The sequence below is a fragment of the Hippoglossus hippoglossus genome, chromosome 23 (genome assembly GCF_009819705.1).
Source record: "Hippoglossus hippoglossus isolate fHipHip1 chromosome 23, fHipHip1.pri, whole genome shotgun sequence".
Lineage (NCBI taxonomy): Eukaryota > Metazoa > Chordata > Actinopteri > Pleuronectiformes > Pleuronectidae > Hippoglossus > Hippoglossus hippoglossus.
In genome coordinates, this window is record NC_047173.1 from 14782156 (window position 1) to 14800727 (window position 18572).

Below are 18572 nucleotides of genomic sequence, written 5' to 3' on the forward strand. Positions count from 1 at the left end.
ACTGTGTGTTCGGCTGCAGCAGGACGAGTTCAGCTCGAGAGACAGAAGTAAAACAGATAGATTTTAAAAGAGGTTTCCTGTCGGGGGCCTTTGTTCATTACTCTGAACCTCATACTCAAATTTTACATCTATTATACGTTGTTCTGATATAAACATTAAAGGAGGCATATGAAGCTTTCTCAGTTTTTCTTTGGCTGCAATCTTCCGTCCATCCGATTCCAGGCACGTGCAGCGTTAAAGATCAAGTGGACAGCCCAGCCAACGTGAATCTGTCTCCTTTAACTTTAACACTGAACGTCTTCTTCACTTCACGTCTGCAACCTGCCCTCCTGCTGCTGTAGCGAGAGTCGGGGGCTGGATGTGTCTGAAACCTACTTTCACTCCCCTCAGGATTACTCCCCTTCGCGTTCTATCAGCCAATCAGATGCCTCGACTTTGGACCCCATCTGGAGGTGTCTGCCTGGGTCCAGAGGAGCGTGACTCACTTCCCAGCATGCATCTCTCTTTAAACGACAGGCACATCAGAGAGGATGATTTCCTGCACTTTTGGGGGCCCTCTCCTTTAATTACTGCTAATCTTTATTCCTGGAGGTCTTATCTGTTTATTAAAAGCGTTTATTACCGCACATGTAAGGTTAAAACCCGTGGTGGGTACAGAGCGGTGTTGAGGACGAGCTGGAGGAGTGAGTCTTGAATTAGTTTGGGCTCGTATTCCCCAGGTCAGGACGAGTGTGCAACCTCGGCTCATGTCTGGTTAATGGGATCCGCTGCTCCACAGCTGGAGACGCTGTTAACCTGCGATGTCGGGAGCAAGTACTTTGAAGTGTCTCCGATCCAAATCCCTGCAAAGAGCGCGAGGGGAAGCAGCGAGTTCAACCCGCTCGGCTTAATCAAGCTCGCTGAGCCGTGTCTAACAGAACGAGATCCGGCCGGGGCACGAACCGCCGCGGCTGTTTAAGTGGATTTGATATCTGAATAATAGCTCAATACTATTTGATCCAATTATCAGTCCGTCTCATTGAGATAAAACGCTGAACACTCGATTGCTGCCGCTCGGGTTCAATTGCGACAAATGCTTTCACTTCTTCACCATTAGATTGAGAACGAATTGGATTAAACCAGCAAATGTGGCATATTCTCATGAAAAGGCCACTTGATGTGGGGAAATTGGATGAAAAGTAGAAACACGTCCGTCCTGGGTGGACGTGTGTCGGAGGAGGTTCTTCAAATACCGTCTCAAATTGGTTGAAGCAGTTTTATTTGCGAGATTTTGTGAGATCACTGTGTTTCTCTGTTTTCAGCTAAATGCATTAGTCAGCGACGATTATATGAAAATGCCGAGAAGTTGATTTACAGTTTGAGATGATATTTCATAGTTATATCGGAGAGATGGGTCCTGTCAGCCGGATGAGTTTGGTTCCATTCCCACTAAACCTTTGCTTTAGTGAAGGTGAAGACAAAGACAACACGCTGATTAAACACTCAATCACTCAAACCGCCTCATATCCATCACGTAGAACGACAGCGACTGAACCAAATCTGATTTTTTTTTAACACATCAGTTCGCAGGTTGACCTATAATTACTCCTCCAGCAGCACTGGGGGAAATTCAAAGGGGATTCTGCACCACAGTAATTTCACCTCCCGCCCTCTGAGGGAGCAGAGGAGGCCATTTCTCACCCAGTGTGTTTTTTACATGGTGACAACCTCTCATCTTGTGCCACAGAGAAAATTGCCTCAGTTAAGGAATTCAAGCATCCTCCACCAATCAATACAGAGCTACACTGCAAAACAAAAAGTGCAACACACGAATCATTTTTAAAGTGTAACTTCAGCCTCCAGCTCCGAGCCAATAACTCCACCCACTGTTTTCGAAGTGCATTCACTTAAGATAATAAAATCGGCCCTGTTTTTTTTATTAAAGAGATAAATAAATAAAAATCGTATCTCAAAATCCTGCGAAAATGTTTTTGGAAATGACAATTTCAAATTTTCCCTAACAAATTAATTCTGTTCTCCGAATTAACGATTATAATTTCTTTCAAGTGAATGCAATACCTTCCGTTAAATTATTTAATACATTAATTTTTATTTGAGATAGATTCTTATTTCTTTTTTCATTTTATTTCATAAAAGCTGCATAAAAAGATGAATAGTACTTGAATTGTATTTTTTTCTCTTTTTAATTTCTAGCAGTGTTGCACGATCAGATCAATAAATAATAAAAATCTGAATAACATCACACTCCAATGTTGTTTGTGTCTGAAGAAGAAATGACAGGGATATTTTTAACAGTGTAGAAAAAGAGCCAACGTGCGTCGCTGCTGCTCCCGGTGCGCGCGTCTCTGTGCGCGTGGCTGTGATGCTCTGTGTGATTATTGGAGAAGCTGGAGGAGGAGGAGGAGGAGGAGGAAGGTGATAATCCGCGCACACACGGACGCATCCGAGCCGCTGGCAGAGCCGCTCGCAGCCGGTGTCGCGGGACCATGGAGTCGGTGTCTCTCCGCCGGATTCACTCTGCAGGGGAACCGCTGGAAAGACGCACCTAGTGGGCGTCTGCGTGCGGGAGGTGAGGACGCGCAGCCCGGAGACTTTCCTCTTTGGTTTCCCTGCACATTTCCACCGGAGCGCTGCACCTTCGGATGCCGGGGGCGCAGCGTCGGGTCAGGGGCTGATCCCAGCCCTCGCCTCGGTGCCGGATCACGTATTGTGCGGGACGCTGCGTTTGTTTTTTAACACAACAACAACAACAACACACGGATTGTTCCAGCTGTGGATTGTTTACCCATCAACAGAGATTATGATTTTCTCCGACATGAGCGCGGGGACCAACTCCCCCAAGGTGCATCCACCGAACGGGACGAGGTTTTACACGTTTCAGGCAAGTGTGAACATGGGTTTTCTTAATTTCCAACGCACCTCTCCTCACCACATGTATCACCTCATTGCAGATGTCTCCTTGTGCAATTTGTTGGAGGTGCACGGTTGTCTGCAGAGCTTTGAGTGCTGGGTGTTTCCTTACATGCATTTCTGCAACAAAAAAAATCACAATTTCTCACGACTTTATATTGGCTTTGCATTGCAGTCCTGCAGTGTTTTGCATTCCAGGAGGTGAATTTAAGTCCGAACATGTGTTTTGAGTGCAAAGCGAATGAGGACACTGTGTGTGCATATTCTCCAGTGAGAAATAACACGAGGGACTTATCCCCTCACTTAAGGATCTTCAGAAAAAACACCAAAGGGAATATTGCAAAAGATGGTTTCACACTTTATAAATAAAACATCTGAGAGTGAGATCTGGAGAGAGTTCATCTCTTCGTTGTGTTTCATGATGCACAGGTTATTCCTGCTTAGCCCACTGTGTCTATATCTGTGTTTGAATCGTGCCCCCTGCTCCTGAAGAGGAATATATTAAGGATGCATGTGCACGGTGCCCTACATTGATTACTGTACGCGGGCCGTACAGTAATCAATTACATCTTTGCCCAGAGCCTGTGCATTGCAATGAAGCAGCGTCAGTGGGAATCGATCGAGTGTGTTCCACATGACGCCCGTAACAAAGCCAGGGCTGTGTTTTTATTCACTGTGGGTGGAAGAAGGGAAGGAAATGTTTCAGTAAGTGAGATTTCTACCCTTTTCTTTTCTTCTGCATTGTGGAAACAGGGAAAGGGGGGGAAACTTTTCCCCATCCAGGTGCAAGTCTGCGTGATTTCATTACTGAGGACGAGCGCAAAGTGGTTTGTGGGTTTGCTTCTCAAGTGCTGCTGGGAGCTCGTGTTCCTGGGATGAGATGTTGATGCAGAAACACACCTGCACCTTGTCAGTGTCGCGCCCGTGTGCAAGTTCAAGTTCGGCTTTTTTTTTTTCAAATCAGTTGTGAGTCTGTGGTGAGATTCCAGACGGCCCCTTGTTTTTACAGTAAACGAGAAAGAAAAGCCCAGAGGCTGTGAAAGCCCAATAAAGCATGGTATCATTATCTCTGCAGCTTAAATCACCTCCATCCAATATCTTTTTTTCCTCTTCTTCCCTTTAGCCCGTGACTTTCACATTTGAAGATTTTCCCCCTTCGGTGTTTTGCGCTGGGCGTCATAAACCCCGAGCTTTTGCCTTTTCATGTCAAATCATTAGTGAAGACAGGTTCCCCCCCGAGGGCTCGTACCTGTTGGAAGGAGACGCTCCTCTGATATCACAGAATCAAAGGGACCCCTCGCAGATTACAGTTCCAGGAAATCCCCATAAAGACGAGAATTGAAGGGGAAAGTCGCTATCGGGCTGCTTCAATGCCCATAAATCACAAATCTCTTCCTTCCAGCCTCGAGGTGATATAAGGATCCATCACGCTTGGCTTGGTAAACGCATGCATCATCGCACCGAGCCACGCCAAATCTCTACTTTCTCCATTTTTGAACGCACTTCCTCTCAGATTGTTTACCAACTCCTAATGATATTCATTTTTGATCAGATTGCCCTTCCCCTCGTTTGCAATTATAAACCGGCGATGGGCAAATTGAATTAAATTGCAAAGTAGGGTGCCTTTTGAAGCCTCAGCAGCTCCGTCAGGGCGATGGAGCCGCTCGGATCCTTTAGTATTCACCGCCGAGTTACGCAAACACGGACCCAGAAGTGTCATCGTTTGCTCAGGTCTTTTCGGGGGGGGGGCTTCGCTCGTCTGTTGCACAGCTGTGTCCACACACAACCGATTTCTCTTTCGGGGACATTTGGAGGCAGTGAACTTGGCACGTTAACACCAAGCACAAGACAAGAGAGTGAAAGGAAAACAACATGTCCTCCTTTTGCGGTTGTTTTGTCTAGAAAGTGATGGATGGTCCGGTAAGTGACTGAGTTGCTGTGCAGACTTGCACGAGGAGCTTACGCTAACATGTTGACGTTCAGCAGGTAATGTTGTCTTTTCACCTCTGTGGGTCGGTTGGGCCATTTGTCAGGATTTGATTACCCTTTGTTCGTGGATTTGCTTCTATTGGAGTGAGATTCCACATATTTGTGAGTCCTTGCCACGTGTGTCTTGGATGTGATCCATGGTTTTTTTTTTGCTGAAACCGCTGTTGTTCTGCTTTGTATCTTCCAACCGATTTGCTTCACACCCCTGCTCGCTGCCGTTATACAACCCGGTAGTGTTCGTGTAATGTCATCAGCATGGAACGTTTCACGGAGTTTGTTCTGGACGAAGTCGGTGGAAGAAACAATGCACACAATGCCTCGGCTCCCTGGGCAATTTCTTTTTTTTCTGCTGAGATGAACGCACTTCTGAGATTTGAGCTTTCGCGAAACACTTGAGTGTAAAAGTTCAAACAAGCGGAGTCGAGTGTTGTGAGTCAGAGTCGAGACCGAGAATCTGATTTTCCACGTGTAGTAAGAGGAATACAACCCTGGATCTCTCCTCTATTAGATTATTGCTTTGTCCTTGTATTTAATGTCCCATCGTTCCCATCCCATAATACCCTGCCAAGCAGTGACAGGGTTGAGCTACCTGAAAAATGGGATAATTGTTGCCTCGTACTTGTCCTTGATTAGCAAATTATCCCTCTGTGATTAGTCTTTTCAGCTGTAATGTCTTTACCCTAAAGGTTTCTGTCTCTTCCCTCCTCTCTCTCTCCATCTCCCCCTGAAATGCATTGTAGAAGCTACGATTACAGCAGGTCGCTCACGCTGCAGCTCTAATTGAAGGAAATTGGAGAGCACAAACGAGGCAACACCGACGACCGGATCTAATCAGAGCTCCGGCAAAGTCGCACCAAAGTTGGCAGACAACTTTTCTGACAGATTGTCAGATACACTCCAGCTTTTTTTTGTTTTTTGTTTAAAAATATCCCTCTGGCCCCTGTTAAAGTGGAGAGGAAAGAAAATTAGCCGCTTCTCCCTGAACTCCTTCAAAGTAATCCTCCCTTCTTCTGCAGTCAACTGGCGTTCAGGCAGCGTTCAGGCAGCGCGGCCGCAGTGGGAATTTGGCTAAAGAGCGGCTGTTCGGAGTCGGGTTTGTCTGTGAGCATCTGTCCCCTTGTTTGCAAGCACGACCACGGGCCTCCCCCCCCCACCCGCCCGCTCAATCAAGCCGTTAAAGCGCCGTTTGGCTCGTTCTCCTGACAGTCCAACCAGCGGCTCGCATTCGGGGCCTGACAGACAAGACGGATGACACGGTTAAAGGCACTGATTAAAAAGTGCTACTTCTCATTTAAGCCCGGGCGCTTCCCCCTCCACACGTGCAGGGACGTCTCAGGTCTGTTGTTGTTCCACTGAAGCCGGAGCGCCGCGGTGCCTCTTACTCACATCTTCAGATAAATCAGTGCAGACGCTCGACACCTTCACACCCACACCTGAACGTCCTCATAAGCCCAATCGGGCTTGTGGAGCAGAGAAGGTCTGCGAGACAGGATGATTCATCAAGTATATGACAAGTAGGCTCCTATTTTTACTGCACGGTGATGCCTCGGCTCCCTTTTTTTATTTCCTGTTGACTGTCTAAGTGCTCTCAGGCACATCAGCTGAATTTCCCTGCCTTTATTAGTAAAGTAGAACGTTTTATGTGCTCGTTGTTTGTGGTGTTAAAACTTAATTTGATTTGACTGGATATGTAGGAGGCAGAAATGTCGGATGTCTGCAGTTTCCATCTCAACTCCTTTTTATTATTTCCTTGGTGGAAGGATGGAACACGGGCCCTGAAACAAAACGTTATATTTCCACGAGGATTTTCAACAAGTTCTTAGGGAATGATATCGAGTGTGTGAAGTTTGGTGCAGCTTGATTGAACTGTTTGGCCTCGGCAGAGGAATGTGCTCACTGAGTTCCACCTGTCGGTCAACAATCAATCAGAAACTATTGATTTACTGTCATTTTAATAAGCAGAAATTCCATGTAGACAGGTTTTGGACATTGGGACGATTTATACTGATAATGAAAATGTCATTATTTGCAGCCTTATAATTGTCAAGGGGAAAAACAGCCATTGGCAGACTTTCAGCTTTATTAATGCATTTTCTATCATCTCTGCTCAACTTGCTGTATTAGTGACCTCTCGCTGTCTGCTGCACGTCAACTATTAATCTTGGAAATCCCCATTTGTGCAGCGTGACGACGGGCTAAGTGCAGGGTCCCGCCCCTTTCGTGATCTCCGTGCGTGTATCAAAGCCGCTTGTGGCGACGCCGCTCGTCACGTGACACGGGGACAGCGGTGGAGGCGGAGCCGGAGGGGAGCCGTGTGGAACCGCTGCTGCAGGATGAAAGTCTGCAGTGTGAAAGTGTGCATCCACAGCAACGTGCAATTATACATGAAAACACACCGGGCTGCAAAAAAAATAGATAAATAATGCACCCAGCTGTGGCAAGCTTATCCCCACAGTGGACACACACACACACACACACACACACACACACACACACACACACACACACACACACCCCTTGTCCGCTGTCCAGCCCAACCTGTGTCATGTGCCGGGGGAATGACAAAAGGTGGCCGTATGCAAATTAGCGCAAACACAGCAAATTGATGCACGGCCGACAGATTGAAGTCGAAGTGGTTGACCTTCTATCCTTAACACTGACATGTCGTAATTGCTTACAAGTACGTCTGACACCCTCACTAACACACACTCAAACACAGTCCTCCCTTCGGTATCCATTTCCTGCCACTGGTCTCCTGAGCGGGGGGGGGGGGGGGGTGTGTGTGTGTGTGTGTGTGTTGTAGGCGTTTGCCCTATTTTCTTGGTCTTTTTTTAATCAGCCCTCATGCATTTAAAATCTGGCCAGGGCAGATGGGAAAGGGAGTTTGACCCACTTTAATGGATTCCACACCGATTAAAAGGATGAGTGAGCTTTCGAAAGCAAGAGGCCCCTGTGTGTGTGTGTGTGTGTGTGTGTGTGTGTGTGTGTGTGTGTGTGTGTGTGTGTGTGTGTGTGTGTGTGTGTGTGTGTGCGCGTCGCCGTGTGTGTCGGTGGGCGTCAACAAGGGACGGAGGGAAGGAATTGAAGACTGTTTGTGTAATCATGGTGTGCGTACTGTATGTGTTACCATGAAGCCTGCACTTCACAACTTGCTCTGCTGCTGATTCCTCCAGGAATGTGTGAACTCGCCTCAACTCAGACTCTTTGACTCGGACAAACTTAGTTTTATATTTATGTCAAGGATTCTGAACGTCCCTACAGGCCATGTACAGCGAGTTCCCCCAGTATCTTTATTTTCCAACCATTTGGTTTATGGAGAATATTGTATTTTCCTCTCTGGTTAGCGGCTAGCTGCAGAAATGAACATCATCAGTGCGTTGTTGGTTTTGAGATTCTGGAAATGTCATATTTATCACATCTGCCAGGTCGTGTTTTCATCCCTTTGTGTTTCCTTGTTGTTTGATTTGTCTCTTTGTCGGCAGGATTACTCAAAAAATACTAAATAGATTTCCACAAAACTTGGTGGAAGGATGACGCTTCCTGATTTCCCAGGAAATGTTTCATGGATCCGGATAATAAAACATCAATATTTAGAGGGACTGATATCTATGAGTGTGTGCAATGGTGGCTTGATTGTATTTAATGGGATTGATGGGCCGTGGTGGAGGTGTGTGCTCTGCTGCCTCATTACATCACTCCAAGAAACACATTTTACACATTAGTGAATCGACAGGAGCCAAGTTGTAAAGATCTGAGGGACGTTAGACTTTTCAAAGGCTTTCGTGACGGCAACAAAAAGTGTTGAATATTTCCGGGCCTCATCCTTTAATGCGAGACACAGATTTCTTCCTCCCTTTATCAAACATCATCCTTTAATCTCTCCCCGGTGCAGCGTCAGCCGCGGTTCGCGCACGTGCCGAACACTGAAGCATATTTGATAAACGCGTGCGCACGTACACAGCACCAGATCCCGCAGAGATTGTAAATTGGAGGAGGCTGAACACACAGGCCCGAGCCGCTCACTTCAATGGGCTCTGGTGCGGCAACAAGCTCTCGTCATTGATGTAATTATGGCGTAACCCTTTGTCACGGCTCGCTGCAGCAGCCGGATCCCATTCGTCCGACAAGTTGAAAGGTGGAGAGTTTTTGTTTGTGTACGGATTGACGGAATATGAAGCTGTCGGGTGTTTCGTTTGGTCGTTTCCACGCTGGAATCAAAGTCTGTTTGCTGCGTCGGGCAGAGTGACGGAATCGTGAAGCGTTTATCTGTTATTTAGAGTCACGTCTACTCCTGTGGGGTCCAGGTATTAGACGTGTTCGCTGTGGACGAGCAGAGAAAATGAAGTTACAGTTAATCAGGACGTATAGGCTGCGGCTGAAATCACTCACTAACCACTATACTTTGAATTTGCCATTTTCTAATGCTGTCCAAATGTTTAATGCCCTTTTATAGTGGACTCTAAAGTGCCTTTTGTCTCTGGCGATTCTGCTCCTTCATTCTCATCAGCAGTATCTGAATTAACGTGAGGATAAAGACAGACCGGTTTATATTTCCTGGGATTTTCACACGCAGATTTTGAAACGGACTGTTTTACAGTATCTCCCTAATATTTCCAACGGTGTGTGGTTTGATTTTTTTTATGACCTGCACGTTAAATATATAATGAAAGCAGAGCAGTGCAACACAGCACAAACTGCAGCAAACATAGTCATTCCACATGCTTTTTACCTAAAAGTCTTAATACCAAAGTGTAAAATAAACCGATAGGCTGTTTTCCTCACTATACAGTCCTCCATAGAAGTCCTTATATAGTGAGTAGGGGGTAGAGGATGAGTGATTTCGGACACAGCCGTATATCCCCCCCGAAAACCTGTTTACAAATGGGCCAGTGCTTCCAGGAGTGCCGCAGCACCTCCACAAACGATTCTCATTAGAATCACGTCAGCAGGTAATTTTCACCGGAGTAAAGAAGCTGCATTCTGGCTGGTTTGGGCAGCGGAAAAAATAATGAGACAGGGAAGAGAGTGGAGCAGTGAATCATGGGTAGTAATAAAAGCAGCTCTACCTCGGCGCTCATCGCCTCACTAGGGACTCGTTCAGCCGTTGACGTTGTGTCATTTCCCACCCAGATTCAATGCTCAGTGACCAAGTAAGCCCATAGAAACTCGCAGTGGAAATGATGCACAGCCGTGACATGATAACCACGTCCATCCATCACTTGACCTCTGTGTCTGCGTCACATTCGCACCTGCACGGGCTACATAGTCCCACTAGAGGTGTTCCCATCCTCCCACTGTCCTGTAACAGGGTCACGTCTTCGCCCAGATAGAGAGTCACATCGTCAGCGTGTTTTTCTCAGCTCCGAACCTGCGAAACACCACCTGCAGCACCACCAGCTTGTTTTGGGGATTTGGGGAGTTGGAGTTGGAATAAAAACAGAAATCCCAGATACGAACGCTGCCATATTTCATCCCCGCTTGTCAACCCTGAAATGACAGAAACCATATACAACTCTACCTGACGTGTACTTCGACCTTTTAATTTGTCACATCTGCCACCAGGGGATAAATAGCACACTGGTTTCTCTTTTGGGAAGCTGCCATGTCGTCCATCTTCATACACAGTCTGTGGTCCATTGTTATTCAGACAGGCTCGACTGCGGCTGTCGGGCTTGAGACGCTTTTATCGTAAGCAGAAAAAAAGGAGGTCAGGAACTGTCTTATTTTTTATTAGCACTCTATCTTTTTATTATCTATTTTTCCATTCATTCAGACCGAGCTGATATTTCCCCCCCCCCCTCCCCTCAGTCTGGGAGATTCACAGTCCATGCTGCTCAAACTGGAGCCGTTCCACGCTGCTCCCCTCCACGGCCGTTTAATCTTATAGCTGCTGTGTGCTCCATAATGGGAGCAGTGGTGGACGTCGCTGTGGTTTAACTCCTCACCAGTCTACGTCTCTTTGCCTCTCATCCCCCCTCCCTCCCTCTCCACGATCTACATCTCAATCCCTTTTACCGCGGCCGGTACAGTTGGAGTTTGACAACTTTTTCAAATCGCTGTATCGGTGCCGATCCATTCATCCCGAGCCGCTTCCCCTCAGCCACACTGTCTGGTTTGCAACATTACATTTCCCCCCGCAGTCATTCACACGAGGCGATGCAGTATGCACTGGCCTTTGTGAATAATGCAGTGGCAATAAAATCCATGCTATGTTCAATTACAGCAGCTTTGGCTCTCTCCTGTTTTACTGCCGCTCCCCCCCCCTCTGGTGTGTGTGTGTGTAACTTTGTCGGCCGAACCCGGCTATTAGATGCAACAACAATAATTCCGCCCTCCTTTATTCCTCTATTAAACCGCGCTGGCTTTTGCAAAGCGGATTGGCCCCGGTGTCAGGGATAGTTCTCAAAGGTGAAACAACCCTCCTGCCGGTCAAATAGTAGATTTCCCCTCGCTCCCCTGTGACCTTTACCATAGATTCAACATGTTGTCTCGCAGTCAATTGACAAACGAGGGACAGTGAACTTAATTAGCCGGACATGCCGAAGAAAGTGAACCCCCCCCCCACTCGAAGGGAGGAAGTCGATGCATGGTTATTACAGGTTCCCTGACCTCTGACCCTCATTGTCCTCAACCAGCTCAACACAAGAGGATGTTATATGAAGGAGATTCAAGCTTTAAATGCTGATATTTTTAAGAGAAAATTAGAAACGGGCCGTAAAATGCGAATCAATCTGGTGTCTAACACAACAGGGTTATTAAGTTTACAAGGTCGTGGAGGGACGCTGGTTGTCGTTAATGTACATGTGGATCTATATATCTCGTTTGCTGTTCACATGAGACAGGACGTAAAAAGTGGATCGTAAACAGAAGCAGTTTTGTTGCCCGTAGTTCTGTTCTCCTGCCGCCGCCGCCGCCGCCGCCGCCCTCCCATAATGCACTGTAATGAAAACCCTTTCAAAATCAATACATCCGCTCGCAGGCTCGCTCTGGATAAAGAGGGAGTTCATCCGGCAGCAGCAGCAGCACGGAGGCTCCCCCCCCCCCCCGCTGAGACAACACCAACTCTGCACCTAATGTTTTCCATAAAGGCTTCCTCACCGAGGGCCACTGGTGAGCGGGTGTGTTTAGAGAAGCCGACAGAGAAGCTGATTATCTGAGATCTTCATTGTCTCTGCACATAGAAACATCCTCACCTGCTGCGGGGGGAGCGGGGGGGGTTCACTCCCCTCTGTGGCGAGCTGCAGCCCAAACGAGGGCGCGGAGAGAATACTCTCTTTTTTAAAAATTATTTCTGAGGAGATGATTTGTGTCAAGAGCCCTTCAGGTGAGCCGGTGGCGTCGAGTCATTCAGGAATTTTAATGAAAGTGTGTAATGTCGCAGCAGGCGACACGACTGGAGAGGACTCGCCGACGGGGCTCGAGGGAGGTCGTGAGTCAGTTTACCAGGGGGCGCGGCAATTACCAGGGAAAAAATTATGGCAGGAAAAAGATAATAGTCATTTCTGGATTTTTAAAGGCCAATATATCCATCTGTATAAATTGGAGCAGGACAATGAAGGCAGCTGAATAATTGACCACAGCCGTTGGCGAAGGTTCTGCAGATCACGTCTCATCTGCACCAGTTAACTGGACAAACAAGTCGACGGCTAATTCTCACTTAAATGATTATTACAGCTCCAATGTAATAACTAATAATAATAAACCATGTGATTATATCGACTGTTGACCATAGTTGACTAAAGCAAATGGAATCAGGCTGAAAATACAAAAATAAAAGAATCTAGAATAGGTTATTTAGTTCTTTAGTGAAAAGAAGCACAAGTGCCTCTTTTTCCAATCCTTTTCAAGCCTCTTTGTATTTTCAAGGTTGATGCTGCAGCCGCTGAGTTCCTCCATCAGTGTTTTTGGCAGTTCAGCCTGAGAGTTGCTGTTTACGTGTCTCACAGACGTTAGCTCCCTGCACGTTGACTCACTCAGGTCAATGGGAGACTCAAAGAAACGGTGAAACCTGTGGTCGAGTGCCTCTCGCCGTGCTGACACCGATACCAGGCTTTAAACGCTTTCCTTCTGCTGAATTCACGCAGCTCTTTGAGGATTCGGCGTAAAAAAACTAAAGTTCGATCTCAGCCTGTTTCATTTCAGCCCCTCGAAGTTGTAAGTTGGTCCCAGAAGGACGTTTGTTGTAAATTAGTTTTGAACTGTGAGTCAAAAGTTCAGATTGCATTCATTCATCTTCTGTTATTGTGGAAAGCAAATTGCACTGAAATTAAAGAAGGCCTCATTTTGTGGAGGGGCTCTTGCTGGAATGCTTTCGAGTCCCCGGACCCCGACTTCAAGGAGCTCCTCACGCAGGAGTCGCCCTGTTGTTCCTCTGCCTCTGTAATAAGTCTGACGCCGACACAACCCAGGCCTCAGACTGGCGTTAGCTCTGTGATCTGCGCTAATGTGAGCTGACAGCTAGCCCAGCATGGCACGGCTCTGTCCAAGCCTCGTGGCCCTGCAGGCGACACTCCACTGGAGGAGGGGAGCGCCACCTGCTACATGACAATCACTTTAACGCGCGGCAGAGGCACCATCCGCCCCGCTAACACCGCCGCATCCGCCCTGGGTTGCCGTGGAGACGGTGGCTGCGGCTCGAGCTGGCGGATCGGCTTTTTTTTTGCCACACCCATGAAAGAATGGAAAAGGTTCAGAGAGAAAGCAGGAGATTAGAGCGAGAGAAGAGCATCAGACACCGGACGTCTAATCCAGAGGAAGAGTTTCATTACTGTGTTAATCACCTGTTCAATTGGGGCATCAGGGAAATGTTCAATTGATTGACTGAAATTAATCCATGTGAAAACAGCAACATTTGCATATTATAGATCAGAATTCCCTTCAAGGAATAATCACTTTTTTCATTTTTAAGTTTAATGATCTGCAGGAGAAAATTCAAACATCTTTTCTGGTTGCATGGAGGATGTATGTTCCTCAACATGTGAGTGTGTCATGAGGTGTTGCTGCATGTGAGCACATTGTAATGAGACACTGCAGGACTGTGAGATTCTGCAGGAGATGGAGGAGGATGAGGAATGATGAGGAGCTAGTGATGCATTTGCTTCTGTCACCTTTAAGAATACTTGGATTCATAAAAGGTTGGTTTGGATAAATTCAAGCAGAATGATGTATCGGCCTGTATGTGCATTAGATACGACTTTATTTTTCCCAAAGCTTCCTTTAATATTACAGTATCACAATAAGTAACAGAGAATAAAACAATTGAGTATTAAGTCTAAAAAAATATAGGTTAAAATATGTGATCTGATTTCTCCACGTGTCTTTTTAGACAGTGATGCATGTGTTGGCTTTGCAAACGCTGTTAGAAAATGACATTGCTGTTATTGTTTATATTCTGCAGCTCGTATTGCACATTAGGAATATTTCCCCTCAGGTGGTGAATTATTACTCAGGTCTGGAATTTCCCTGCGACGCATCTTATTATTCACGAAGCCAGGAAGGAAACCTCGTAGAAATAACCTCACCGTAACCTTGCATGTGTGTTACTGCAAAGGTTTTCTGTGGATCTACTTCAACGGGTTATTATATCAGGAATTGTCAGGAAAACAAATGGAAGGATCGTATGTGAATTTGAAATAACGATGGAGCCATTCGGAGGAGCGGTTGTTCCCGAAACCAGATTATCGCCTCCTTCCTTTTACGAGAATCAGAATCAACATAGAACAAATAGAATGTGAATATATATATAGAGAGAGAGAATATTATCTTATTCTCAGGAGGCGTACCCTCACGTGCCAGGTGGTGATTTCCGAGCGCACATATTTCCGTTTGTTGTACCGGCCCTTGAATAATTCAGTGCAAAGTATAAAGTTGGATGTTATTTTAAAGAATGCCATGAATTATTAACGCGGTCGGCTCAGGTACGTTAGCGTTCACATTAGACGATGAATGAAACCTTGTGGATTCGTGCTGGAGGTCATGTGACCCGGCAGCTGAACAGGAAGTGATTGGTTAAATGTTTGTTCTCCGCAGTAAAAGAAATGTCAAGAAAGTATTTTTTATCTTTGGGACTCAAATCCTAGAAATGTTGACGTGCGTCTCTTTTTGCTGCGTGTCGGCTTTTTCACAGCTGGAATCTGATTTGGTTTTGAAAGTGAAATGAAAGATTTTGGGCAAAGATCAACACCCATGATCCTCTTCTTCTCTGTAGTCGTCTGCTTTTTGAAAGTGTTCTTATTTCTGAGCAGCTTCAGCAAGCGGAGTTGAGAACGAGCCGCCGACAACCGCTCCGGCTTGATCCTCCTTCCTGCTCCTGGACGAAACCTCAAGATATTTGCAAAGCGTGAGAGACGGTTCTGAAACGTGACGGGTTGGGCTCATCGGGGCTCAGCTAATGAGGAACCTGCTCCGTCCCCTCTGACGAGCCGTTGTCTCTCAGAGTCTAATGGATCCTCCGTGTTCCTGTTAACACAAGTGGCCCCACTTAAAGGCACCGAGACGTCCGTTGTGTCAACCTCCCGTCCACCTCTCAGCAGAGGAGTCCTTCTGGTTCCGCCGGCGGTTGGAGTGCGCAGCGTGTTGTGTGGAGGCATTAATGGCTCGGGGGGGCTTTTAGTGCAACATGGGAACTGTGAGTTGTGCGCTCTGTATCCCCCCCCCCCTCTTGTGTTTCATATGTAAGTTCAAGTGAGGGTTTATGCAGGTTCTCGAGAGAAAGACTGTGCTGCAAGGTTTTAAAAACAAGTGCAATTACCTCAAACTGTTGCAAGGTTCACTTCCGTATTTGATTTAATTTTATGGCGGAGAGTGAGATTTGAGACGGATTTCCTGCTTTTCCACGTGCACGTCTGACAGCTTAAGCTACTTTCACATGATCCGCATCAAAGCTCCTAATACCATTCAGTTCTTCATAGAGGGAATACTGATGGAGCAGCAGTGCTACACAAATGCAATCCTGATGCCTATTTTTAAAACTTAAGACTTTCCTGAGGGTTGTTGGTTTTTTATGAAGGGTCCAGGTTGTCGTTGTCCTTGTGTTTAAGATCATAAAGAAGAATATCTGGAGATTTAGGTGTTTTTTTTGGTTTCTGAGGTTTTAAAAACTCCCGTCGAAGCTTCATCCTCGTCCCTCTGTCGCTCTCCTCTTCCTCACCCCACGAACTCACTCAGAGTTCCTTCCCATCGCTTCGAGAGATGAGTTATAATTTCTTTTCCGGAAAGTCAGAATACTTCTCACGTGTGGTGGGCCTTGTGATTGAAAGAGAAAACCTGTGGTGGAAAATTGGATCATCTCAGTCGATGGGAGTAAATATGTTGTCTCACTTCACTCTGTGATTGTTTTAGCGTTTGTTCTATTTCAAGCCTCGATGCTGAATCCTATCAGCACCTGTTCCATACAATCCTTCCCTGAATGCTCTTCTCCCACCAACAGGTGACTGTCACTCTTTTCTCCTAAAATCATAGTTTAGTCCCGTCCGTGCAGATATTTTACAAAACAAACTTTTTCCCAAACGTCTTTCAAAGTACAGATTTTCGAAATCTCTGGTTTTCTGTCAACAGTAACGACTATACGCCGTACATATCTTTGTACATCGAAGGACGCGTGGATTTCTCTCAAAAACATCTGCAGTCGTGTAAACAATGTCAAGAAAAACCTCGAGCGCTGTTCTCTGATGCTTCAGTCTGTCTTCTCCACCTGTGTGTGTGTGTGTGTGTGTGTGTGTGTGTGTGTGTGTGTGTGTGTGTGTGTTTTGACGCCTGTATCCACCTCCCTGATGAGTTTTCACACTTTCACGGCAGCAGTGATTATTTTATCTCTGTGTAATCCTGATTTCATGCTCGGCGTACGCCTTGTCACAGATGCTGCTCCCACTTCTCCGGCACCATTCTCTCTCTCTCTCTCTCTCTCTCTCTCTCTCACTCTCTCTCTCTCTCTCTCTTTTGTTTTTTTTCCAGCCCTTCGATGTGACTCTGTTATCTTTGTGCTCTCTGTTAATCTTCATTAAAACTCTCAGTGGGAGTGAATATAGAGCCCGTTATCAGATTGGGTTAAAAGTGGCGAAAAGGAAAAAGGATATTTGCTTTGACACACACGCTGACTGAGTCCAACCTGTTTCTGTTTTAATGGATCGTTTGCTTCTTTTGAAATCATCGAATGACTCGAATCTTTGAAACGTTTAAGATCCAGAAAAGTGTTTTACTTTAGTTTTTTCACCGAACACGTCAGAACTAAAAATCTCTGTCACCAACCCTCAGTTCTTTCATCTACCATTTCTGCTTCTTCATTGTGTGTGTGTGTGTGTGTGTGTGTGTGTGTGTGTGTGTGTGTGTGTGTGTGTGTGTGTGTGTGTGTGTGTGTGTGTGTGTGTGTGTGTGTGTGTGTGTGTGTATACGTGTGTGTGCCCAGGTCGTAACTTTTATGTCTCCATCACCTTTCCCTCTACGGCTCCATAGAGAAAAATGTCAGCATGGAATAAAAAAAAAGGAATTATTACTTTGTTTTCCACAAAGTTCAATTCCTAACGAGACTCAGAAGACAACATAATGTTATAATGTTCACTTTTTACTGTTCTTCCACGAGCACGAGTAACTGAAGTCAGAAGACTTATTTCAAAAAGCTCTTTTGTTCCCTTCTCATGGAAATAATCTATTTTTTAAGAATCGTGATTAGATTTTCTTTCTGGTATCTTCTACAGATTAGTTAACTGTATTAGTCGAGTCTCACAGATGCTCCATTCAACCCGGCACAATCTTCTCATTGTCTCTTTTGGCTGCAGCAGCTTCTTCTTAATAACTCACTTTTAATAACTTCATCAAGTGGGAGCACAAGTCGGTGTGTAACCCATTAGTGGCTGCAGCCGGCGGACCAGTCAGACGTCACAGGATAATATCTTGTTTTTGTTTTTCTCTGGGTTTGAGTGGTTGTTAACGAGGCAGAAGAGTGGAGGTTGAAGTGGGAAAGTAATTGAAGCTGGTTTTGTGAGAAAATCAAATCGAACGTGTGTGGAGTAGAAATGTTTTAATACAGATACCAGGTAGGAAAACCACAAATCTATGCACTGATCTGATACCAGGTCTTGTTCGACACTCCTTCGTCACTCCTGCTGTGCTGCCACTGGTTAGCTACTGTTCTTAGAGCGGCAAAGAAGAAGTGATTTCTTGTGGTGTGGCGTTATCCAGATCTAGTTAAGATGTTGCAGTTTGGCTATTTCACGCTGGAAAGTAAAATAGCGACCAAACCGTATGCAGGACTTGAAGGCTGTTGTGTGTTTGTAGATTTATTTATTTGTGTTCTTGACTCAAACTAGATAATAAAAGAAGTTCTGTATTATTCTATGCATTGGTTTTTCAAAGGGTCTAACCGGATCCGTTTGGTCCGGGGGTCCTTTGACCAACCAGAAGCAGAAAGTCAATTTGATTCATGTTGGATGGAGATCGCAGGGGTCCGCCTATAGTCCCATACAGTCCCTTCCTCTAATTACACTCGACCCCTTCCACCCAGGGAGCTCCCTGCTCACGTATGCACCATCTCCTCTACGATGCCGTGCACGGGTTGATGGGATGGATATGGACGTGTGATGCGAGTGGAGATGATGGAGCGGGGACGTATGACGGGTTATCGCGTGGCGTTCGGGCAGCGGAGCGCGAGTCTCCGTGTTCATTTCCCCCAAGCGGAT

At 46.1% G+C, this 18572-nt stretch overlaps 1 protein-coding gene across 15 annotated transcripts in view; it reads left to right on the plus strand.

Moving 5' to 3' along the window:
• The window catches only part of ppfia2 (PTPRF interacting protein alpha 2), a 119879-nt gene that overhangs the window by 47501 nt on the left and 53806 nt on the right, over positions 1 to 18572 (plus strand). For 2 of the 15 annotated variants that reach the window (XM_034579040.1, XM_034579041.1), the window contains exon 1: positions 2403 to 2881. The exons of 11 other annotated variants lie outside the window; for them this stretch is intronic. In XM_034579040.1, coding sequence (XP_034434931.1) covers positions 2801 to 2881 — 81 coding nt within the window. In that variant the 5' untranslated portion in view covers positions 2403 to 2800. Of the gene's footprint in view, positions 1 to 2402; positions 2882 to 18572 lie in introns of those variants that run through there. 2 more of the 15 variants (XM_034579048.1, XM_034579049.1) reach the window with 1 other exon arrangement.